The sequence below is a fragment of the Rana temporaria genome, chromosome 2, assembly GCF_905171775.1.
Source record: "Rana temporaria chromosome 2, aRanTem1.1, whole genome shotgun sequence".
In the NCBI taxonomy this organism is placed as follows: domain Eukaryota; kingdom Metazoa; phylum Chordata; class Amphibia; order Anura; family Ranidae; genus Rana; species Rana temporaria.
Window position 1 is genome coordinate 432,461,281 of NC_053490.1, and position 25,726 is coordinate 432,487,006.

At 46.6% G+C, this 25,726-nt stretch overlaps 1 protein-coding gene across 2 annotated transcripts in view; it reads left to right on the plus strand.

Moving 5' to 3' along the window:
• The window catches only part of BAZ1B (bromodomain adjacent to zinc finger domain 1B), a 75,788-nt gene extending 51,933 nt beyond the window's left edge, over positions 1-23,855 (plus strand). For both annotated transcript variants that reach the window (XM_040338328.1, XM_040338330.1), the window contains 6 exons: positions 7,466-7,613; positions 7,751-7,898; positions 7,991-8,109; positions 18,389-18,528; positions 20,805-20,908; positions 22,563-23,855. In XM_040338328.1, the coding sequence (XP_040194262.1) occupies positions 7,466-7,613; positions 7,751-7,898; positions 7,991-8,109; positions 18,389-18,528; positions 20,805-20,908; positions 22,563-22,905 (1,002 nt within the window). In that variant the 3' untranslated portion in view covers positions 22,906-23,855. The remainder of the gene's footprint in view (positions 1-7,465; positions 7,614-7,750; positions 7,899-7,990; positions 8,110-18,388; positions 18,529-20,804; positions 20,909-22,562) is intronic.
• The last annotated feature ends 1,871 nt before the right edge of the window (positions 23,856-25,726 follow it).

Below are 25,726 nucleotides of genomic sequence, written 5' to 3' on the forward strand. Positions count from 1 at the left end.
TCAAAGGGTCCTTGGTGGACTCACCCCTTTAGGGGTGGGTGGCTTTTTGGGCCTCCCGGGTTGGCACCCCTAGGGATGCCACGGGTGGTAAGAGCACGCTGCTTCCTCTGCTAGGAAGGGCAAGGAGCCTCGCCGTCGGCGAGGGCCCTCCTCTCCCGAGCGGTTCGTGCGCCCAGCACGGTGGGTATTCTGCAGGGTGCTAAGGCCCCCGCTGCGGGGCTGTGACGCGCCTGGCACCACGTGCCTTATGGGCCTGCGGACGGTATTGCTTCCGCATGTAGGTCTGCCCCCGCCCGTGTCGGGTGGGGGGCTGGCTTTGTGATTTTGCGGCTCGGTTGAGGCCTCTTCTTTCCGACCGTTGGCTTTGCGAGGTTTTCTCGCGGTGCAAGATAGATTTTCTCTCTTGGCTGCCTAACAGATTTTTTCCTCCGTCCTCTGGCTTCCTCCGGTTCGCTGGTTGGTTCTGTCCAGGATCTTCTGATCAGGGGAGTGATGGTGCCAGTTCCCTCAATGGAACGGTCTCAGGGGTAATACGCCAATCTGTTGGTAATCCCCATGGTGGACGGGGTCCGTCCAATCCTGGGCCTCAGGGCCCTCGTTGTTTTTTTGTAAAGTACAAAATTTCAGGATGGGAATTTTTTTCTGGCGTCCTTGGATGTCATGAACGCATACCTGCATGTTCCCATATGCTCTAAGCACCAGAGATTCTGGGCTTTGCGGTCAGGGAGGACCTTTTTCTTTTTGTGGCCCTCCCGCTCGACTTGGTGTCGACACCACAGGTTTTTACCGGGGTGCTCGTCCCGATACTGGCCCGGCTGTGTCAGCGGGGGTTTATCGTGGGGTGTCTGGGCGACATTCTCCTACGAGCTTCTGAGAACTCTGCATTTGTGGAGCCGTGTCTATCATGTGTCAGACTCTCCAGGAAGTTTGGCTGGCTTCTGTTTTTGTCCAGAAGTCAGTGTTGGTCCCGTCTGGGACTGGAATTCCTGGGACTAGTCCTGGATTCCGCCGGGGCGGGAGTTTGTTCTCCTAACGGAAAAATTTAAGACTCGGCAATCTGCTGGGCAGCAGTTGTCGACCTAGTGGTGGTCATCTCTGCGATTCTGCTTGAGGGTTCTGGATCTGACGGTGGCCTCTTTCGAGGCGGTTCCGTATGCCCAATTCCACGCCAGGGTGCTACTGGAGGACCTGTTGTCACGTGGGGACTAGCTTCCGTCATCTCTGGATTACCAGGTTCGGATGAGTCATCTAGTCCCTGGTGTGGTGGCTGATGTTTTCCGGTGCTTCGGGCCGGGAAGTCGTTTCGGCCAAGCCACTGGACAGTGGTCGCGACGGATGCCAGCCTCTCCGGTTGTGGGAGGGGTTTTTGGGGCACCCAGTCAGCCCTGGGGTGCTGGACTCAGGTGGCGACCCACCTACCAATCATTGTTCTGAATTACCTGGTGGTCCCTGGATCTACAGGGCCGACCATTCGGGACCCTGTCCGTCAACGCTGTGGCGTACGTCGACCATCAGGGAGGCACACAGAGCTCTGTTGCAGCGACGAGGGTCGCGCACATACTTTGGTGGGCCGAAGGGTCCGTTCCGGCTCTATTGGCCGTGTACATTCCGGGAGTACGGAATTGGCAAGCCGACTCCTAAGTCGGATTGTGCTTGACCACGGAGAGTGGTCTCTCCACCCGTAGGGGTTTTTCAGTATATGTGCCGAAAGTGGGGCACTCCAGGCGTGGTCCTTCTAGTGTCCCGCCTCAACCGGAAGGTGCCATGTTTTTGGCCAGGGCACGGGTCCCGTGGGCTGACGCGTCAGGCGCGTTGGTGGCTCCTTGGGGTCGCTATCGCCTGCTTTACACCTTCCCTCCTCGGTAGCTTCTTCCTCACCTGCTGCGCAGAGTGGAAGCCGAGGGTATTATCAATCCGGATTGCCCCAGATTGGCCGCGTCGCTCCTGGTACGCGGACCTGGTGCGTCTGGTGGCTGACGCCCCCTAGCATTTTCCCCTGGGGGTTGATCTTCTGTTACAGGGTCCGATCTTCCACCCTGTTTTTACAGCCACTGGCTTAGCGACGTGGCTGTTGAGAGCCTGGGGCTGAAGGCCCGAGGCCTATTGGGCTCGGTGGTCTCGACCGTGCTGCCGGCACGGTAGTCTACCTCACGTAGGATTTACATCATACGTGGAGGGCCTGCATCTCTGGTGAGGAGATGAAATGGCACCCTGGTACGTACGTGCGTGCGTGCGTGCGTGCGTACGTACGTACGTGCGTGCGTGCGTGCGTGCGTACGTACGTGCGTGCGTGGTATCCAGGATTCTGCTGTTTTTTACAGCAGGGAGTGGATCAGGCTCTCGCCTTACGTACAGTTGGAAATCAGTTTTCTGCTCTGGCTGTTATTTTCAATGAGCCTTGGCGTCGCACTCCTTGGTGCGTACGTCTGTTCTGGGGGTCTGGCATATGGCCCCTCCACTACCCCCATGGGACTTGTATTTAATCCTTTTGGTTCTTCTGGATGCTCCCTTTGTGGACATTCGGGAGGTTTTTTGTTGACTGTCACGAGACGGGAGCAGGTTTAGCTCAAGTGCTAGAGTACCTGCCCTTCAGGCATTTGACTCTGGGTTCTAGCCCAGGAAGGTCTGCGTTGTCACGTGGCCTTGGCTCGTCGTGGGAATTTCCACTGTGATTTTTTTCTGGTAGCAATTACCTCGATCAGACTAGTGTTTGTCTGAGCTGGAGGCCTTGTCTTGCATGGCTCCCTGCTTGGTCATCCATAAGGATGAGGTGGTGCTGCGGCGCAGCCGTCTTTTCTCCCCAAGGTGGTTTCGGCTTTTCACGTTGGTGTGGACATTGTTCTTCCATCCTTATGTCCTTGGCCGAAATGGAGGGAGGTGGCCACTTTTACATCCTCTGGATGTGATTCGGGCCCTACGTATGTACTTATCTGCTACGATTCCATTCCGGAAGTCGGTCTCACTGTTCGTGTCGCTGGCTGGTTCTACCAGGGGGCCTGGTAGTCTCGTCGGCCACCTTTTTCCGGGGTGGATCCGACGGATTGTGCTTCAGGCCTATGCCCTGAAGGGGCAGGCGCCTCCCTTTTGGGTTACGGCGCATTCGACCAGGGCGATCGGGGCCTCTTGGGCTTTCTGGCATCATGCCTGTGTTACAGAGGTGTATGGCAGCGACCTGGTCGTCGTTCCACACTTTTTCTAAGTCTTAAAGGTGGATGTGAGTGCATCTTCTGATGCCTCCTTCAGCCGCAGGGTGTTACAGGCGGCAGTTTACGGTTGGAGTTCCTCCGTTGAGTGACTCCGGTTTTGTTTGGGGTGTAACCTGTTTTTGCTGTGTTATTTTCCCACCCCTCGAATTTTTTTGACACTGCTTGGGGACGTCCCTAAGGTCAATGAAGGCTGTGTCCGTCTATGAACGAAAGAGAAAAAAGGATTTTTGTACTCACCGTAAAATCCATTTCTCTGAGTTCATAGACGGACACAGCACCCACCCCTCCTTGGTTTGTACTGCTTGTTACGAACTGAAGCTGCTAGAGCAGAGTGGGGGTTATGCCTGGGGGAGCCACGCCCCCTGGGAGGAGCGGCATGAAGGAAAGTTTTTAACACCTTAAGTGCTGTAGAATTCTGCCTAAATCTCCTGGTAGGAAGAAGCATAACCCTAAGGTCAATGAAGGCTGTGTCCGTCTATGAACTCAGAGAAATGGATTTTACGGTGAGTACAAAAATCCTTTTATCATCTGGCCAGAACAACTTTTTCCATGTGGCCTCATTTTCAGCCTCCGTTCACACGAGCGACTAGTCATGTGATTTGACATGTAAAATTGCTTGACAAGTTGCACTCTATTGTCGGCGCTGTTCAAATTGGTGCGACATTGACTTTGCAGTGCCACTTCAATTTGAAGAAGTAGTCGCTGCACTACTTTTGCTGGTTTCGGGTGCAACGTGCATACACCTGTGCATGAAGCCGCAAAGATGTATTCCAAGTTGCATGTTTTCAAAACTGCATTAAATGTGAACAAGGGCTCAAGATGCGTTTTGGCAAAGCTCGAACGGTATGTGATCTTTCTTGAGTGGCTTTTCTCACCTTGCCTTTCAGGGCTCCTCCTTTTGAGAGAGCACAGTTCCACCCTTCGCAAGGAAGCACTGCCATGACAATGCCTTTTTAAATGCCGCTTCTTCCACCATGTCACCAGTCTTGGTGTTTCCTCCGCCATGGTGAAAGCACTTGTGGGGGCTGCACTTTCTTCAGAGGATGTTCTTAGGGTGAGGGGTTTGCGGTGCCTCCAGGGATCTTCTGTGACCAGCCCAGCGCACGGGAAGGGAGTGGTCTGGTGTCACCTATTTTGGCTCATTAAAGTGATGGCCACCCAGGGGGGAACCTGTCTGTGTGCTTGGGGACCGTGGGAATGCATGCCGAGAGCCCAGAGCTCTCGCCATGCCAGAACCAAGTCCTGGAAGGCAGGTGACGTCATACCTGATGGGCGTAACTTCAGTGTGGGAATGCTTCTAGTGGGAGGAGGCAACAACAAGCCAATTTGTATGGAACAGTCAGTCGGGATAGCCATCTAGATTTTTCCTGGACAGATTTTATATAACCTCTCCCAAAGGATCAAGAGCCCTGGCCTTGACATCCCTTTTAAGGGAACTGATTCAACGGGAGGTTATCATTCTCGTCCCCAGGGAGCAGGAGGGGGGGGGGGAGGCTTCTATTCCCACATATTTTTAGTCAACAAACTTTCAGGAAAATGTTGTTCCTAAATTGGAAGGTCTTAAACGGATCCATCAAGTAGAGATTTTGTATGGACACCATCTTTTTTTTTTATTTTTATTTTTTTGAGGAGTTTGTGAATTCCCAATTGTTTCATGGCGTTGATCAACTTGAGAGACGTACACATCCCAATTGCAAGCTCGTCTCCAAAAATTTCTGCAGCTAGCCATCAATCTGGGAAACAAAATAAGGAATCTACAGTTCAGGGCTCTCTGGCTCCCCCCCTCCCGTCAGACCACAACAGCTCAGCGAGGGACATCGCTGTACTAAAAAAAAAAAAAAAAAAATATCCCTTTAAACCATGTGCTGGACACTTTAGGAATGCATTCAATACAGTCTAGATAGAATGGTTGTTTGTGTGCTGTATAGATTTTTTTTTTTTTATTATTTTATTCTGTGCTCCCTCTGCTGTTTTGAGGCATTGTGTATGTTGCATAGCAACAGCTCTTGTCTGTGTAATATGGAATGTCACACTAGTTTGTGCCCACTAGCATTGTATATTGTAAAATGTTTCTGTACTATCTTGCATTTCTTAACTGAGAATTTATTTTGTAGTTTGTCAAGTTGTTTAAATGTCAAACGTACTGTGCAGTGTTATACCCCTACAATAAATATTGCTGCTCTTGAATGCTGTGATGTGGTGCCAGCCCACTGCTGGCAGGTTTTCCATTATATTTTCCGGATGCCTTTTTGTCTTTTATCTCTGCACAGCTTAAATTGTGTATGGTCCTTTTTCAAGGCCTTTGATTATGCTCCAGACATTTGGCTAATTCTGACATCTCTCATTTTACAAAATGCAAGTAGCATTTGTTAATGTTTGGATGGGAGTTCCCCTTTTATGGCCATCGTTTGGGCATTCTTTATTGGCAGGAATATTTAGACTTGTGGCACTAAATTGAATTTCCACATGGTGGCAGCAGAGTATCAGTAAATGTTGATGGTTGCCACTTGACAGTCACTCAGTTTAGGGGTTCTCCCCTCTTCCTTTTTTTTTGCCCTTAACTTTTGTCTTTTAGAAGCTAATTTGTTAAATATATCTCATGAAAGATGAATTTTAATTTAAAATGACACCTATAAAACATTAAACCGCATAAGAACAAGCAATGCTGAAAGCAAAAAATGATTTAAAGTTGATGTTTAAACGCATTGTTTCAAGAGTAGCCATTTAATCAGCTAGAAGTGATTTGCTTCCATTTTACAGGAAAGGTTTAATCACTGGGACAATGGTTTTCTCTCTTGTATCTGTTATTTTAGTACAATGTCCATGTTCATTTTCTTTCTATGGTTGAACTTGACTGAATGTGACAGGATAAGTCTCTGCCTATATTTTGCAAGCATTTCACTTTTCATTGTGTGTTGTGTTTTTTTTTTTCTATGTTTTTTTTATATTAACTGCTTCCCATCTGCACTATAGCCTAATGATGGCTACAGCGTGGACTTTAATTGCCGAGAAGCTGTGGTGACACATTCCCATGCATGAGCTGCCTGTGCATCCCCGTGTGGGGCAGCGCGCTCTGGTATCAGTCAATGAGACTCGGCTGATCATGTGGTGTACACAAGATAATCAGTGCTCATCAATGAAGGAGGAAAAACTGTTTGAAAAATGTTATGACAAACTATAAAACCGTTTTTCTTTTGGGGTGGGGTTATTTTAGCAAAAATGTAATTGGGTGCAGTGTTGCATGGCTGTGCTATGGTCATTCAAAGTGACAGTGAGGAAAATTGGTCTGGGCAGGAAGGGGGTTTAAGTGCCCGGTAAACAAGTGGTTAAAACTATTACATTTTATTGTGAAGAATATTAAACAGCCCTTGACCTAATTGCTGTATAGTATTCTAAAAAATAGTTTTGTTCACTTCATATTTTCATGGACAGCCTGCTCCAATTTATTTTTGAGTTGGAACGGTGAATTAAAATGGAGAATATATAAAAAAAAGTAAACCCTTATGGGTTTTGCTTTCTTTTTTTTCCTCCCTGCAAAGTAAAAGCATAATTTATTAAACAGGAGTTGTATAGCGCCAATAGTTTGCGCAGCGCTTAACAAAATGAAGGCACATATAACTGTTGCATTACAATTTGGTACAAGAGGAATCAGAGGGCCTTGCTTGAGCTTACAATCTAGGAGGGAGGGTCAATTGATACAAAAGGTAATGGCTGTGGGAGATGAGCTTATGGAAGTAAAATGGTGTATTGGGGCTAGTATGCTGCATCGCGTGCCTGCAAACCAAGCTGCTGGTGGCCGCATCCATCTTCACCTCTTCCTTTCGGGCCCGTGGACTCCAGCTCTGTGAATGGCCCAAGAGTCGTGACATCACTACTGCGCATGCCCGTCACAGCACAGGCCCTTTAGAAATGGCTCGTGCCCTTCAGTGCACATGCACCAATGACGTTGCTGCTAGTGTAAATGGTAAATATCTCCTAAACTGTGCCTCTTCTGCGTACTGTGTTGCAAAATATTTATTTTTTATTTTTTGCAATTGGATAAACTATACATAGCACTTTTTTGTATCTGTGTTCATTAAAGTGTTACCATAGATGAAAGGGAACATTTTTTATTTTGGAATTTGTCTAATTTTCACTACAATTATATTTGCTCTTCAATGTGACACTAAAAATCCTTACCAAAATAGTTTAGTTTTTATAAAATGGTTGATGTGTGGTTCCTTTACTTATCCGGACTACTTTTTTCTCCTCCCTTGCAGATTGCCTCAGCAGTAGAAAAATGGAAGACTGCCATCGGAGAGGCCCAAACATTGTCTCGTATGCATGTGCTTTTGGGTATGCTAGATGCTTGCATTAAGTGGGATATGTCGTCAGAAAATGCCCGTTGCAAAGTATGTCGCAAGAAAGGTATGCATTAAAAAATTTAGCTTTTAATTTGATCTTTTCAAGTGGTAACATTTTGGCAACTATTTTTTGACTCTGCCAATGTATGTTTTATTGCAATAAGTTTGACTTTTTTTTTTTTTTTTTTTTATATATAACAGGTGAAGATGACAAGCTGATCCTCTGTGATGAGTGTAACAAGGCATTCCATCTGTTCTGTCTGCGGCCAGTACTCTTAAACATACCAGATGGTGAATGGATGTGTCCGGCTTGTCAGCCAGCAACTCTTAGGCGCAGTTCACGGGGCAGGTAAGAATATAGAAGCTTAACTTATTACAAATAAATCTGTGAACGTGTTTATTTGAACTAAACATTCTAAAAATCTGTTTTGTTTTTTAAAGGAATTATGCTGAAGAATCCAGCCATGATGATGAAGAGGAGGAGGAAGAGGAAGAAGATGATGATGATGAAAATGACGATGAGTCAGGAAGTGACAATGAGTATGGAGGAAGGATCAAATGTAAGTATTTTAACACAAACTTTGCAATTTGTGAAAGCTCATTTTAATTTTAGTGTTTCAGTGTCTAAGTGTGCAGGACATGTTTTGTTCTGTTAGTATAAAGAGAAAAGTCAGTGCTACTACCCATACATACACCACATAGATGATCCACAGTCACTGACTGAGTAGAATGAGGGAAAGCTGATCCGCACTCCAGTCGTTGCTCTTTAAAAAAAAATCTTTGTTTTTATTTGACAAGCCACAGTGAACAAACACAAATGAGAACAGTTGACGCATTTCAGCCTACAAGGCCTTAGTCATAACCCCATGTTCTGTTACCTGTACTGTATGCTGGGATGTCTTTCATGAGCAGCTAACCTGGTTCTGTACAAAATTTGGCAGATGCCCTCCAGGTTTGAAAGTTTTTTTTGTGTGTGTGCGCCTCAGGTGCGTGTGTGATGCAGAGGTTGCTAATCGACATCCTGGAACTTTGGCTAATTTGATTAGCTCTCCTACACCAGTCTGTCAGCATTTTAGGGCCTTCCCATCAAAGCAGTCGGACAATGCTGTGGTATGCATCAACTTTCAAGGATGGGCAAGAAATCGCACTGTTGAACAAGCGGACCCCATCTTATCGTGGACGGAACTTCCCTCCCTCTCTACTGTGCCCATTCTCAGTGTGAAAAATTGGCACACAGACTTGCTCTGCCTTCAGCAGCTGAACTTAAGACTCTGCCCTTCACCTAGAGGTTCTTGCAGAGATTTGTGATGGGGTACAAGATGTGGATCTTGTGTCCATATTGCATTTGCTTACTTTGAGAACATGCCCACGTCCTGGGGGATAGTGGGAGTCTGACTGTAATCCCCACCCTCCTTGAGGCTAGAAAGTTAACCTCCAGGAAAGTGTACCTTTAGTATGTGGAAGGCTCACAAGTTTTTAATCTTGACTGTATGTAAATTCTCTGCTTTTTAATGTCTCAATTTTTCAAACAACTAACATCCTAATAGAGCCATCTTTGTCCAGGGCCACAAAATGTGCTATCCCTTCAGCTCCTATGTCTCCCACCAAAGTAGGATCCTGATATGCATACCGTAGGAGAGGCAGACAGAGTGAGAAGGATATAGAGGCAGTGTTGTAGGAGGCTGAGGATTTTTCTCCCTCACTTTTACTTCTGAATTGGGAGATTAACACAACATGCTTGCCAATGTGGATAAACTGTTGCCATGCGAAAAAGCCTTGGCATTGTACTTTTTGATTGTCTGTCATGCTCCTTTGGGTACAGAGACCAGCAAAAACTAGATTTGTTTTGGATGTAGGAGAATTCTGGAATTCACCCAATATGGAAGCAATTAAAGCCCTATGCAGTTGGGCATGAATGCCCCAAATGCAGGTCTTTGTTCTGGCCTTTTTGTCCCTGAATACATAAGGCCCTAAATCGGGGGTCTCAAACTCAAATTACCTGAGGGCCACAAGACAAGTTTACATATGCCATGGGGGGCCGCATGCAAACTTTCAAACTTCAAAAACAACAGTACTGGTGTCAGCGAACACATTAACCCCCAGCACTGGTGTCAGCGAGCGCATTATTACCACCAGCACTGGTGTAAGTCAGGGTTTGACAAATTTGCTTGGAATCTAGGAGCCAGCTAAAAAAGTTAGGAGCCAGAAAACGCACCCCGTCCCGACGAGCTTGCGCGCAGAAGCGAACACATACGTGAGCAGCGCCCGCATATGTAAACGGTGTTCAAACCACACGTGAGGTATCGCTGCGATTGGTAGAGTGAGAGCAATAATTCTAGCCCAGACCTCCTCTGTAACTCAAAACATGCAACCTGTAGATTTTTTTAAACGTCGCCTATGGAGATTTTAAAGGGTAAAAAAGTTTGTCGGCATTCCACAAGCGGACACAATTTTGAAGCGTGACATGTTGGGTATGAATTTACTCGGCGTAACATTATCTTTCATCATATTAAAAAAAATGGGGATAACTTTTCTGTTGTCTTCATTTTTAATTAAAAAAAGTGTAATTTCTCTTTCGTTCATAGACGGACACAGCCTTCATTGACCTTAGGGTTATGCTTCTTCCTACCAGGAGATTTAGGCAGAATTCTACAGCACTTAAGGTGTTAAAAACTTTCCTTCATGCTGCTCCTCCCAGGGATAACCCACACCCTGCTTTAGCAGCCTCAGTTTGTTTTCTGCCTAACGACAGGAGGTCAAGGCTATCTCTGGAGTTCCTGGACTCTGGAGGTTTTTTCTGGCGATTTTTCTCGCTTTTTTTATTATTTTGTTCCTGCATTTTTGAATCCTGCGATTCTTCTATCAACAGCCGACTGGGTGACAGGCTGGGTCCTCGACTCTTGTAGTCCCCCCATGTTCGGCCTTCGAGCGTGTGCCGGCCCTCAGCTCAGCTTTGGGACGTCCACGACAGGCCCCATTGCTCCAGGGGCGGCCGGGGAACTTTGGTTCTAGGGCACACATATGACCGGTCTCTATGGCCTTGTCACAGTGTGTCTGGCCGACAGCCATGCCGTTTACGGACGTTGGTTCTGTCTGGGATACCTCCAGCCGGGTAGTCGCAGGACAGGTAAGTAGTGGCCCCTTACTCAGGTAAGTGGTCTGGCTGGTGGTTTCCCTGGGGAGGTCGACTGAGGGTCCGCCCTGCTTTCCTCTCTCCCCTTCCTCTCCCTCCTTCCCCTGACTGGGTAGTGGCTGTGAAGGGGGGCCTCCTGGGTTTTCTTTGTTACCACCGGGGCCCGTGTGTTGTTAGGGGGACTGTGTTGTTACTCTGGGGGGTGCTGCTGTGTGCTGCTGTGTTCTATGAGGTAATTTTTACCTCAGACAGCGGCCGTCTTGGAAATCTCCTTGGTAACGCTGTGATTCTTTTCTGAGGTAACAGACAAAGCAGTCAGGGCTGCTGTGTTCTATGAGGTAATTTTTACCTCAGACAGCGGCCGTCTTGGAAATCTCCTTGGTAACGCTGTGATTCTTTTCTGAGGTAACAGACAAAGCAGTCAGGGCTGCTGTGTTCTATGAGGTAATTTTTACCTCAGACAGCGGCCGTCTTGGAAATCTCCTTGGTAACGCTGTGATTCTTTTCTGAGGTAACAAAGCAGTCAGTGCTGCTGTGTTCTATGAGGTAATTTTTACCTCAGACAGCGGCCGTCTTGGAAATCTCCTTGGTAACGATGTGATTCTTCCCTGAGATGACTCGGCACAGCCTCTGGTCAGTTTTAGTGCTGTTACAGTTTTAGTGCTGTGAATCTTCCATGAGGTGAATACACATCACAGTCAGCACATCAGAGCACACCTGAGGTTTTTCAGCTCCCTCTGCAGCTGGGTGGGGTGGTGAATACCGGGGGCCCCCATGCTCTGCAATAGCAGCAAGGAGGTGACCAGTGGGTTTTTTTTGTCCTGCCTTGCAGGGTGGGTGACTCAGCGCTGACACTATGGAACTCAAGCTATGCCTGAGTTAACCCTTAATGCCCCTCCCCCTGCCACATCTGTTATGTTGGCTGTCCTGGGTTTCTTGCCAGTTTTGAAGCAGCTGGTGCCCGGATGGGGGGTAAAAAAGCGCCCCCTCCCTGAAGCCTGCTTCTGGGGATGACACAGAATCGCTGTTTTTTTCTGGTTCTGTTATGTCAGAGGCTGCGGGTTTTAACCCTTATGGATAGTGAGGATGACTTTGCTGCAGTCAGTTGCTGGCAAGAATTTGTTGGAGCTCTTGTTTCTGCGGTGCGTGAGGCTCTAAAAATTGAGGATGTGGCGGAGACACCTCCGTGTCAGTACCAGCAGACTACCACGCATCGCTGAAGTGTTTCCTTGTGTTCCTTATTTGGACTATATGTTATACAAGGAATGGGATGCACCGCAAAAAGTTTGTCAAAAAAACTTTGCAACCCGTTACCCCCTTGAGGGGGGCTTTTTAAAAAAAAAAAAAAAGTAGGTCTCTCCTCCGCCAGTGGACCCCCCTGTGTCCAGACTGCGCAAGGCCACCACATTGCCTGTGGAAGGGGCTCCTGCATTTCAGGATCCCGCTGATAGGAGAGTGGAGGCCGTGGCCCGCTCCCTATTCACGGTGGTGGGTTCGGCGGTGAGGCCGGCTCTGGCCGGGGCCCTGGCAGGCCCCGACTAAAAGGGCGAAGCTCCTGCTGCAGGAGCTGGAAGAAGGACCTCTAAGGTGGCCTTGGTGATCACCGTTAAGGGTGAACGGTCCTTTTGGGTCTTCCCTGACTGGCATCATTGAGGATGCCACAGGTGGTAAGCGCATGCTGTTCCCACGGTTTGGGAAGGGCTAGGGACCTCGCCCTGTGCAAGGACCCTCCTTGCCTACCTCCGAGCGTTTTTTCGCTCGCCCTGTGCGGTGGGGGTAGGTCTACATGGTGCTTGAATCCCCGCTGCGGGGTAGCAGCGCACCGGATACCGCATGCCTAACAAGTCTGCGGACATACCTGCTTCCGCCTGAAGGTCTGCTCCCGCCCGTGTCTCGGGTGGGAGACTGGCTTCGCATTGCGAAGTGTTTTCCTTGGGGTACAAGATTGAGTTTCTCTCTTGTCAAACAGGTTTTTTCCCTCCGGCTTCTGGCCTCCTCCGGTTCGCCGGTTGACTCCGTCAGGGGCTGTCCAGGATCTTCTGGTCAGGGGAGTGATTGTGCCAGTTCCCTCGTTGGAACGGTCTCGGGGTTTTACTCCATTCTGTTTGTGTCCCCATGGAGGATGGGGCCCGGTCGATCCTGGGCCTCAAGTCCCTCGTTTTGTTTTGTCAGGTTTTTCTGGCATCCTTGGATGTCATGAACGTGTACCTGCATATCCTCAAACCACCAGAGATTCTGTGCTTTGCGGTCGGGGGGGACCATTTTCAATGGTGTCCTTCCCATTCGGCGGGTTTTCGCCAAGGTGCTCGTACCGATACTGGCCCGGCTGTGACAGCGGGGGTTTGTTATCATGGGATGTCTGGACGACATTCTCCTACGAGCTTCTTCGAGCTCTGCATTGGTGGAGCCGTGTCTATCACGTGTCAGGCTCTCCGAGTGTTCGGCTGGTTTCTGGATTGTCCTGAAATCAGGGTTGATTCCGTCTCAGGGATACCTGAGACTGGTCCTGGATTCCTCCGGGGCGGGAGTGTTTTTCTCCTAGCGGAAAAACTTCAGACTCTGCTATCTGCTGTGCAGCAGTTGCCGACCCAGAAGCGGTCATCTCTGCGATTCTGCAGGAAGGTTCTGGGTCAGTTGGTAGCCTCTTTCGAGGCGGTTCCGTATGCCCAATTCCACGCCAGGGTACTACGGAGGGAACTGCTGTCACGATGGGACTAGCTTCCGTCATCTCTGGATTACCAGATTCAGTTGAGTCATCTGATCATGTCTCCCCTGGTATGGTGGCTGGCGTTTCCGGTGCTTCGGGCCGGAAAGTCATTTTTCTGCAGGCCACTGGACAGTGGTCACGACGGATGCCAGCCTCTCCGGTTGGGGAGGGGCGCTTGGGGCACCCAGTCAGCCCAGGGGCACTGGACTCAGGAGTCCTGCCTACTGATCAACGTTCTGGAGCTCCGAGCAATCAAGTTTTGCCTTACCAGGTGGTCCCTGGATCTACAGGGCCGACCGGTCAGGATCCTGTCCGATAACACCACGTCCGTGGCGTAGGTTGATCATCAGGGAGGCACACGGAGTTCTGTTGCAGCGACGGGGGTCGCGCGCATCCTTTCGGTGGGCCGAAGGGTCCGTTCCGGCTCTATCGGCCGGGTACATTCCGGGAATACGGAATTGGCTAGCCGACTACCTAAGTCGCACTGCACTGGGCCAAGGAGAGTGGTCTCTCCACCCGCAGGTGTTTCGGGGTCTGTGCCGAAAGTGGGGCACTCCGGACGTGGACCTTCTAGCGTCCCGTCTCTATCGGTAGGTGCCACGGTTCGTGGCCAGGTTTAAGGACCCGTGGGCGGACGCGTCAGGCGCGTTGGTGGCTCCTTGGGGTCGCTGTCGCCTACTTTACACCTTCCCTCCTCGGAAGCTTCTTCCTCGCCTGCTGCGCAGAGTAGAAGCTGTAGGGATTCTATCGGTCCTGATTGCCCCAGATTGGCCGCGTCGCTTCTGGTACGCGGACCAGGTGCGTCTGCTGGCAGACGCCCCCTAGCGTCTTCCCCTGGGAATTGATTTTCTGTTACAGGGTCCAATCTTCCACCCTGTTTCACAGCCACCGGCCTTAGCGGCGTGGCTGTTGAGAGCCAGGGGCTTAAGGACCGAGGCCTATTGGGCTCGGTGGTCTCTACCGTGCTGCCTGCACGGAGGTCTACCTCACGTAGGTTTTTTCCTCATACATGGAAGGCCTACTTCTCTGTGTGTGGGGAGATGAACTGGCACTCTCGTACATGCGTTGTGTACAGGATTCTGCTGTCTTTGCAGCAGGGAGTGGTTCAGGCTCTCGCCTTACGTACGGTTAGGAGCCAGATTTCTGCTCTGGCTGTTTTTTACTTGCAGCGACCCTTGGCATAGCACTCCTGGGTGCGTGCGTTGGGTCAGGGGGTCTGGCAGGTGGCCCCTCCGGTGCGCCCTCCATTACCCCCATGGGACTTGAATTTAGTCCTTTCAGTGCTTCGGGATGCTCCCTTTGAGGACATTCGGGAGGTTTTTTGTTTTATTGTCACAAAAGGTGATTTTATTTCTGGTAGCAATTACCTCGATCAGACGGGTGTCTGTCTGTTCTGGTGGCCTTGTCTTGCAAGGCTCCCTGCTTGGTCATCCGTAAGGATGAGGTGGTGCTGCGGCCGCAGCCGTTTTTCTCCCTAAGGTCGTTTCGGCTTTTCACTTGGATGTGGACATTGTTCTTCCATCCTTGTGTCCTCAGCCGAAGAACCCTAAGGAGGCCACTTTACATTCTTTGGATGTGGTTCGGGCCCTTCGAGTTTACTTGTCGGCGACAGCTCCGTTCCGGATGTCGGACTCGCTGTTCGTGTCTGTGTCCGGTCCCAGTAAGGGCCTGGCAGTTTCGTCGGCCACCATTTCCAGGTGGATCCGACGGATTGTGCTTCAGGCCTATGCCCTGAAGGGCGGGCGCCCCCCTTTCGGGTCATGGCGCATTCGACCAGGGCGATCGGGGCCTCTTGGGCTTTCCGACACCAAGCCTCTGTGTTACTGGTGTGTAAGGCTGCGACCTGGTCGTCGGTCCACGCTTTTTCAAAGTTTTATATGGTGGATGTGAGTGCATCTTCGGATGCCTCCATTGGCCGCAGGGTGTTACAGGCGGCAGTTTAAGGTTGGAGTTCCTCCGTTGAGTAACTCCGGTTTTTGTTTGGGGTGTAACCTGTTTTTGCTGTGTTATTTTTCCCACCCCTCGAATTTTTTTGACACTGCTTGGGGACGTCCCTAAGGTCAATGAAGGCTGTGTCCGTCTATGAACGAAAGAGAAAAAAGGATTTTTGTACTCACCGTAAAATCCATTTCTCTGAGTTCATAGACGGACACAGCACCCACCCCTCCTTTGTTTGTACTGCTTGTTACGAACTGAGGCTGCTAAAGCAGGGTGTGGGTTATGCCTGGGGGAGCCACGCCCCCTGGGAGGAGCAGCATGAAGGAAAGTTTTTAACACCTTAAGTGCTGTAGAATTCTGCCTAAATCTCCTGGTAGGAAGAAGCATAACCCTAAGGTCAATGAAGGCTGTGTCCGTCTATGAACTCAGAGAAATGGATTTTACGGTGAGTACAAAAATCCTTTTTTTTTCCCAAAAAAGTGCGCTTGTAAGACTGCTGCGCAAATACGGCGTAACAGAAAGTATTGCAACGATCGCTATTTTATTCTCTAGGGTGTTAGGATAAAAAATTATATATAATGTTTGGGGGTTCTAATTAGAGGGAAGAAGATGGCAGTGAAAATAGTGTAAAATTACATTAGAATTGCTGTTTAACTTGTAATGCTTAACTTGTAATGCTTAACTTGTAATACCAACGGCCACCACCAGATGGCGCCAGCTCACATCTGGTGGTAATAACTTGCAATACCAACAGCTCACCACCAGATGGCGCCAGCTCAAAAAAAAAAATGTTTTTTTTTTTGCTCTCCTCACTTCCACCCTGCCTGGGGGCCATTTATAACTGGTCCGCGGGCCGCAAATGGCCCGCGGGCCGGCACTTTGAGACCACTGCCCTAAATGCAGGTACCACTTGCTACAGTGGCAGCCGGCCATTACAAGGAAGTGTCCTTTTTAAAAGCCAATTGTAGATTGGGGCGCTTTGGGTTAATGTGCTAGATTTCACAGTTGAGGCTGCTTTTACAGTGGTGGAGAATGCGAATTGCCACAGGTAACACTATATTCTGTGCGATCTGTCCAAAAACTAACACCGCTTCCTGCAGTTGGGTGCTCGAAAAGACATGTTGGTTGGGACTTTAGCCACCATTCTGACAGATTCCCTCTTATAGGGCGGTCTAAATTTAGAGAAACGTATTAATGGTCATAGTTTTGAGTTACTTTTTATAGCCAATATTTATATTCCGATTTTTAAATGGTGGCTTTGGCAGTATGCCATGATGGCTTTGTATTGGGCTACTTGGATAATTTTTTCAGGCCTGAATTTTGTTTTCTTTATAGCCATTGGTTTTGTTTAGGGCTGCTACTAACGATTATTTTCATAATCGATTGGTTGGCCGATTATGGTTTCGATTGGATAATGGCCTTAAAAAAAAAAAAAAAAAATTGAATTTTAAATTTTTTTTTTTTTTTGGCCCAATTTGTTGGGCAGATTACAAAACACAAATTGCCGCAAAAACACATTGCATGCTTTTCTACAGCTTCTCCATTGAAGTATATTGAAACAAAATAGCACGGTTTTGCGTTAAGTCCTTGCCCTTTCCAAATACGCAGCAGCCGGAAAAAAAATGGATGTGAACGTGTCCCATAGGAAAACATGTAAATGGCCTGTAGTGTGTTTCTGCAAAAAGCACCAAAAAACAGAAGTGTGACCCAGGCCTGAGATGTTTAGTAACATAATGGGGTTAAAAAAAAGTACAAAGAGCAAATCGCTACTGTAAGGGGTTCATTTTTTTTTACTGTGGGACATTGAAAGTAATATTTACAGTAGCCATTTGCTTTTTTGTACTATAAAGGGCTAATTTTTTTTTTTTTTTAACCCCATTATGTTACTGACCGATTATGCAAATTGTAATCGATTAATTTCATAATCGATTAGTTGTCGATTAATCGATTAGTTGTTTCGGCCCTAGTTTGGTTATCAATTTGGAGTGTCAAGTAGCATATTGTGTGTTTGAAATGAATGCACAGTTGCTTTATAAATGGTTTTAATCTATTACTTGGAAGACTTTTCTTCTGAGGCCAACCCCATCAACTAGCTTGATACAGGTAGCCTGGTGTGTACAAATCTTTGTGTGTATATATATTTATTTATTTTATTTATTTTGCTTTTCTGGGCTTGCAGTAATATTTTTTAATATGGTGAAGGGGTTAACGCACGCAATAAGCCTTGCAATCCACTGGGACTTCAGAGAATGGGGGATTGTTGGCCCTAGCACACAAACTGCTTACACGACATGCTGTCGGCCACAGTTTCATTTACAAGGAACACGTTTGTGTGTGAGTGTGGGACATAAAGATGAAAGCACAGGGATCCAACAGGATCATCGTTTCAGGGCCAGTGACAGCCGCCTCTTTGGAGTGTGCAGTTACAGAGAGGCAACAGGCATTAAAGTTCAGTGTTTAGCCTATATAGTAGTAACTCGACACGTGTTTGCCTCTCACCTCGTGTTGGTAAAGTTCCTACTGATTAACTTGGCAACTGTGAGGTCCTGCTGTGTGGCCCTCCGCTCATCTCTCACCGACGGCAGCTGTATCTCGGCCATTAAGTCAGCGAGGGGATGAAGTAGAGAACAAATGTGTGTGGGGTTTTTTTTTTTTTTCCTGCAGTTGTCCACTAGCGTCCTAATTTTATGGAAGCTTTGTACCTCCCCTTTAACTACAATGAATGTGTGTCCTTGAGGTTTACATTGCACAAGCTTAAGAAAAAACCTCCAGTAAGTGGTTAGGGTAATGCATTTGGATTTTTTTTTTTTTTATTCTTAATGGAGTGGTGTGTACAAGTGTTATGGGGCAGTGATGGTAGATACTTGTGAGCATGGTCACCTTGTTGGTCTTCACTGTAACTTATAAACTCTCAACATCTGTGTACTGTAATAGAGGGACTCATCACACATAAAACATCCCCTAACATGTTCTAAATTTGCCTTTTCTGTTCATCCTCGGCTTTTCTCTAAATCCGAATTGTACCAAAATATTTACTGGGTATTTTTTTTTTTTTTTTTAGTGCGTTCTTACAAAGCAGCTAAAAAAAAGGCGGGCAAAGTTCGGACAGGTACACGTGGGCGCCCACCAACCAAGAATCAATCCTCGCGATCGTCCAGACAGCAAGCACCGCCAGAAAATGAAGCGGATGTGGAGGAGGTGGTAAGTAACTTCCATTTCAGTTGGTGTGCATAGAGGTGCAAGCACTTTAGCCCATTTAAAAGCTGTTCTTTTAAACGGGATTTTCAGCAAGTAATTGAATCCAAACCCTGTTACTACTTATAAAATAAGGAAGAGAAGGGTGCAGGAGGGTGACTAGAAACTGTACAAACTTATTCCAATATCATAAAGGGGAATTTGGTCTCTAAAACACATTGCATTCCTCCTAGTTACACAGCACATTTCTGGAAACCTCCCTAGCAGCCATTGTAGGCACTGCTCTCCATTATATCTGTCGGCTTCACAGTGCACCAGGAGTTGCTCACACAGCTACACTGCTGAGGGTGTTCACAGGCTCTCCCAGCTCTTACACTGCAGATGATCACTTACTGGAAGTTCATTTTAACAGATGCGAGTCTGCATATGTTTTAGAATTGAATACATGTGTACAGTTCTAATCACTATTGTGCCCTTCTTATCCCTTTTTTGAGCTTTCAAAATCTGATCTCGAGGAGCAGCAAGAGGGTGACTTCATTTATTTATGGACTTTAATTGTTTGACTGTGTGCAAATGCCTAGGACCAAGTTCATGTTTTAAGGATCTTTTCCATGGACTAAATGAACTAGACTGGGTGCACTGCTTTTTCTGCTTGCACCTTTACAGCTTCATGTTTTTAGCTTGAAACTCTTCATCATTTAACCACTTCAATACAGGGCACTTTCACCCCCTTCCTGTCCAGGCCAATTTTCTGTGTGGACATGCAACACTGTACCCAAACTAATTTATTATCATTCCCCCCCCCCCCCCCCCCACACACACACACAAATAGAGCTTTCTTTTGGTGTTTGAGAACCACTGGAGTTTTTATTTTTTGCGCTACAAAAAGACCAAAAATTTAGAAAAATAAAATTCTTTGTTTTTCTGTTACAAAGCTTAGTAAATGAGTGTTTCTCCTTCACTGATGAGGCACTTATATGCAGCACTGGTGGGCATACCTGATGGTCTGAAGTGGGCATCCTCTATGGATATTCACTAATGCGCTGATTCGTCAAAGACCCCCGTCAGGAGAGCAGCTGATCGGCTGTCGGTACGAATAGCAGAAAAGCCGATAAACGTCACTTTCTGGTTACCATGTGATGAGTTGTGATTGGACACAGCTCATCACATGGTAAAGAGCCTATGCCATATCCAAAATAAATAGTTTTGCTTACACAGTAGTTCCATTTTAATACTTGGCGTTAAAATGTTATGATTTTTATTACAAAAAATGGAAGTCCTGCCTTTTTATCTTGGGACTGTCGCCTGATTTTGACTGATGGACATTTCCATTAGGTTACCAGTAAAGACCTTGGTTCAGCGGCAACTTTGTCCAGGGCCCACCACTTTTTCTCCTTCGATCCAATTTGCAAGTAGAAATGTTCTTCATTGGGTCCAATAGATGAGAGAAAGGGGTGTGTGTGTGTGTGTGTGTGTGTGTGTGTGTGTGTTAGACTAGAGATAGATGGGTATAGGTGTGTTCTGAGTTGCTGATTCCCAAAGTAGTAAAGCCAAGGATATGGTTGACAGTCGCAGGCATTTAATCTTCATAAATCGGCAATTGCAGCTCCCATATATGCCTTTCCTGATGTTTTCCTTTTTAAGGTTTTATATCCATTAATTTGGTCCTAATCGACAGGAGTACTTCCAGTAGCCTTGATGCTGTCATTGACTAGAACTGTTAGAGCCATTTTGGTGATGTCACAGTCCAACTAATGTCTTACTGTTATGGATGCAAATGTGTTGGATGCTACCCCTCCCCCCCCTCCTTCCCCCCCCTTTCCACCCTTCCCCTCCCCCATTCCTTCCCTGTCTATGTCTGACCCCTTCCTCGTTTCCCCTCTTCCCTGGTTCCTCCATTGCATGAGGATCTACTACTCGAAGGCCTGTTCTATATGTTTTATCTTGTGGGGGGGGGCGTCCCTCCTGATGGGAAGCGCCCAGGTGGCGAGGGTAGGGTGGTTCATTATGGAGTTGGTTTATATTGTGCCTTGTTTATGTTGCTCACCATTCACCCTGCTGCGCCTCCGAGTATGGGCGTGCCCCCGGGGAGGGGGGCTTGCTACTATGTTCAGTTTGATTGCCCGAGATGAGATCCCAATTGATGTGCAATGTGATTGCTACGCTTTCTGTTATTCATCTAATGGGCCATGTTGGCCGAATGCATATGTGTCTGTTTGTCTTTTGCAAAACCTTTTTGAAAAATAAAGATTATATAAAAAAATTTGGTCCTAATCTTCCAGATACGTCGGAGTAAGCCAGCTTCTCGGCGCCAGAACCAAGAGCTCCAAAAGTGTGAAGAGATTTTATGTAAACTCATAAAGTACCGTTTCAGCTGGCCATTCAGGTGAGTGTACAAAACTGTAACTTGGTCTTAAGGGGGAGGCTCAGTATATTGGAGTTGAATAAGACTTGGCGTTCCTAAACCCTCAACAGTAAAATCGGTCTGTATATGCAGTAAAGCATGCTTGTTATACTCGCTGTGGAACCTAAGGGGTTAATCCTGTGCTTTGGATAAAAAGGCTATGCACAGATCATCCCTTTCTTCCACGGTCTTGCATCCTCATAGGGCAGTCAGAAAACTCCTTAAATCTTTAGCCAGTGCTTTGATGGACACTTGATAGAAGTCACAAGACTGCTCTAACTGCTGCAATGGTATTTATCAGTTTATATTTACTAAAATTCCATTTTCATGTACTGTGGGAGACCAAATATAGTGAATGCAGGATCCTGGGTTTAGTAACACTTTAAAGCGATACTGAAAAGTTTCATTTACAATTTTTTAATAAACCTCTAGTACCCTTTCCTTCTATATACAGTGGTCACATGACCCAGCTCTTCTCCAGCCTGTCTGCGGGGAAACCCAACCTAGAAGGTGCTTCTAGTCCTCTGCTGCTGGTCGCATGTTCAAAAAAAAGTTGGAATACAGAATTTCCATAACTGTTTTAACCACTTTAATACCGGGAACTTATACACACTTCTGACCAGTTTTCAGCACCATCACATTTTGAATGACAATTGCGTGGTCATGCAACACTGTACCCCGTTAAGTAAAAATAATTGCACGGAAGGGGAGAGAAACACGGTGGGATACACGGCGGCATAAATGGAGGGAGGGAGGGAGACAGACTGCAGCAAAACGGAGGGGGGCTGGAGGAGGACACGGGACAGTCAGCGGTGATCGTGTGTGGGGGAGTTACAAGCACCGATCACTGCTGATTTTAAAGCAGCTGAAAGCCGCGCGGGGTGTAGAGAGAAGCGGAGAAATTAATTTTAAATCTATACATCGGTGCTTGCAACTTCCCCCACGCACTGATCACCGCCGACAGTACAAGTATCGGGAGCATTTGCCCAAGTACTCTGGCAAATGCTTGGTATCGGTCCCGATACTAGTATCGGTATCGGGACAACCCTAGTTAATGATTTAGGAATCTAGTGCCACTTATTTATTGAAAGCAGCTCAGACTTCATACTTTTTTTTTTTTTTTTTTTTTTTGGGGCAATTGTGAACTTTTATGTATCCTTTTTATACAAGGGTAGGGTGGAATCCATTAGACCTCTACTGCGTCCCCATTGTGTTTTTGGCTGGTTAGTGGGCAGGACTAAGGGAGGGAGTGGGCTGTCATTTACCACCTGTGTGTATACACCCATTTGTAATGGGTAGGAAATGCTCAGAATGGAAACTCTCTGAACTGAACTGAGCATGTGCAGAGCTGCCAACACTCCTCTGCAAAATCCCTAGCTGAATTGGGGACATGAATTATTGGAATTATAAAACAGCAGGATCAACCAGGTTTTTGCAGAATACAGAAAACATCTCGTATGAACAGAATAATACAGCATTTGATAGTTTTATGATTTGAGTTTAGTGACGCTGAAGGGCATATGTGGACTTTTTATCTAGGTGTTTTTATAGTAGACTAAAGATCATTAAAAACGCTTGCACACATTAACTCGCCTATAAAAATCTGCATTGTCTTAATGTTTTTGTTGCTTTTCAGGGAGCCGGTCAATACAGATGAGGATGAAAACTATTTGAAAGTGATAACAACCCCTATGGACTTCCAGACCATGCAAAGCAAGTGTTCCTGTGGCAGCTATCAGACAGTTGAGGAGTTCGTAATTGACCTGAAGCTTGTATTTGGAAATGCTGAGCTATACCACGAGTCAGAATCCCAGCAATTATCCTGTTTAGAGAAAACGGAGCAGTGTGCACGGGACCTCCTCATTAAACACCTTCCAGGACACGTGTACCAGAGAAGACATCGTAAGCGTCAGGCTCCTGAACCGGAACCGGAAAGCAATGGCAGGGGACGTAAACGAAAGAAATTAGCGAATGAATAAAAAGGAGGATGGGAGACAGGGGTTTGAGAGAGGTCATGGGGACAGAACTGGAAGTTTACCCTTATGTTAGAGACCAAACATGCTTTATCAGGATTATATCAATGTTGACTGAGAGGTCCCTTAAATATTTGGACGTGTGGCTGTTTTTTTTTTTTTTTTTCTTTTTTTTTTTCCCCCCCTTCCCAATTCCGTGTTTTTTTATTTTTATTTTCCCCCCACATTGGATGTGTGCTGCAGCCAAGAGTACATTGGTTAGTGTAGTATTTATTAAATTAGCGTGATTCTACTACACAACTGCTGCCCAATGATTTAGTGGTGGTAATGCTGCGCACACTCCTGTCAAGGCACTTAATGGTGTTCAGCCAGGGAAGGACTTAAAGTGACATTCAGTGTTGTGGACTCTACAAGAAGTGACCTCTGAAACTTCTGCACCACTGGCAGAGTTTATAAAGTCCACTCTCCAGGACTTAAGAAGAATTATGTTTTAAGGGATGTCAGAAATCCTGCACCCTATTGTGTTTAGAAGATATATTTCAACTGCTCCTTTAAATGTGCCCCAAATGCATAAACACAACAGGGAGGTACCTCTGAAGCTGGAATAAAACCTTAAAAAGAAGAAAAAAAAACCTCACCAGCACCTCCAACTTTGCCTGCCTCTATACAAATGCTACCAGCAAGGACTGACAGAATGGAAGATGACCTATGATCCCTTCCCTCAAAGAAGGATTTTCCTTTTTATTTTTAAAATCTTCCTCTCTGCCGACACAGGTATCCAACCGTCACTTTTTTTGTGCATTTTTTTGTACTGACTTTTTCCCTTTTTCTAGGTATTAAATGTTTGCTTGTGATCTTGTATAAAGGGAGACTTTGTCTGGGTTTGGCACATGTACAGTACAATTTATATGAAACAAGTGTTTGCCTTTATTATTATTAAAACAGAAGGAACCACACACGTTTAATGTTGCTGATTTTCTTGTTTTTGCGCTATCAGATATGCCGATTGTTCGTTTTAAAAAAAACGCTTCAATAGTCATAGATGACAACTCCCAATGTCGCACTGCTGGGCAGCAAAAGAGGTTGTCACTGTGAAGCCAAAAATAAAGCACTCTTAGGCTCCATTCACACCTCCGCGACAACGGTGTACGTGGCGTATTTTGCCGCGAGTGTGGAACTTTTTTTATTTTTTTTTTTCAAATTCTTCCCATTGCTGTCAATGGGAGAACGCCAATGTCGCCTGAAAAAAAGGGTCCGGGACTTTTTTTCAGGCGACAGGCGTACGGCGTCTATGAGATGTGAACCATCTCTATAGACAGCAATGGGATTTCCCCCCTCTAGCGGCACAAGCGTCCGGTGTCGGGCGTTTTGTCGCATAGATGTGATTGGAGCCTAAGAAAGTAAAAAGCTCCCTGGACATAGGCACCTTGTCAGCTGTTTTAAGCTGGATACACACTATACAATTTTCTGTAGATTTGTTTTATTTATTTTTTTCCCCTTCAGAGTTTTGATTTGTGTGCAATCAGACAGGCCCTTACACTACATGGTTTTGGTAAATCTAAAGGAAATTGCACAACAAAAGTTTTATAGTGTGTATGGGGTCTATCAGTGCTTTCTGAGAGCCAGCACCATTATTTGCTGATTTTTATTTTTTTTGCTAGAAGAGTGAAAAGTGGTCTGAGTGGTGGAATTGCTGCTGGATCACCTTTAAAAGTAACCCTGGTGGTTCTCGAGTTTACCTGGATGATCTGTAGCCCTGAGAGTTTATCTGGCGGTTGCGGCAGCTGGTAAGAGATGAGTGGAGAAAAGATGATTTCCGCTCATCTCTATGGTCTAGAACAGGGATATGCAGACCTCCAGTAGTTGCAAAACAAGTCCCATCCTGCCTCTGGGTATCATGCTTGTGACCATCAATCTTGCTATGCCTCATGTGACTTGTAGTTCTGCAACCACTGGAGGTCTGCTATTTGCATATCCTTGGTCAAGGAGGACTGGAGCAACATAATGTCCCTTCCGTTTCTGGACCATTTTAAACAAGGCATTTTTTATGAAATGCTTTAACATCGTAGAGGGGAGATTAGGGACCCTATTGACACCAGATCTCTCCGTAAAGAGCGGTTGCTGCTTATTTCTATCACAATGTATGTTTGCATTCCTTGTGATTAATTTTTATTTTTTAAGGGAAAGTGTAAATCCTTTTTTTAAACTGCTCCTGTGCTCGCATGCAGTTCTGAACACATATGTAGGTTGCGCCCACATTGAAACAGTGTTTGAATGTGACACGTGTGGTATCGATGCGAGTATCGGAGCAAAAGCAATCATTCTAGCACTAGACATCCTCTAATGCTAAACTGGTAACCTGTAGAAAAGTGTTGCCTATGGAGATGACTTACCATAGTTTGCGGCTATTCCACAACCATTTGCAGTTTTAACGCATGACTGGGTATCTACTTGGCGTAACAGCTTTCATATTTTACAAAAAAGGTTATCTATTGTGCTTTTATTTTTTGTAATACATTAACCACTTGCCCACTGGGCACTTACACACTTTTTTTGATTTATTTTTATTTTTATTAAAAGTCAGCAGCTACAAAAAGTATAACTGCTGACTTTTGATAAACAGACACTCACCTGTCTCCCGGTCCAGTGATGCGGCCGTCCGGAGCCGCGCTTCTCTCTCCCAGTTCCGTCATAGCAACTGTGGGCACCTGGCAGTGACTGCTTTTGGCTTCACGTCCAGTCTCACACTGCACATGTGCAAGGCGCGCTCTGCTAGTGACCAGGCAATCTTCTGGGACCTGTGAAGTGCCCCAGAAGATTGCAGTCT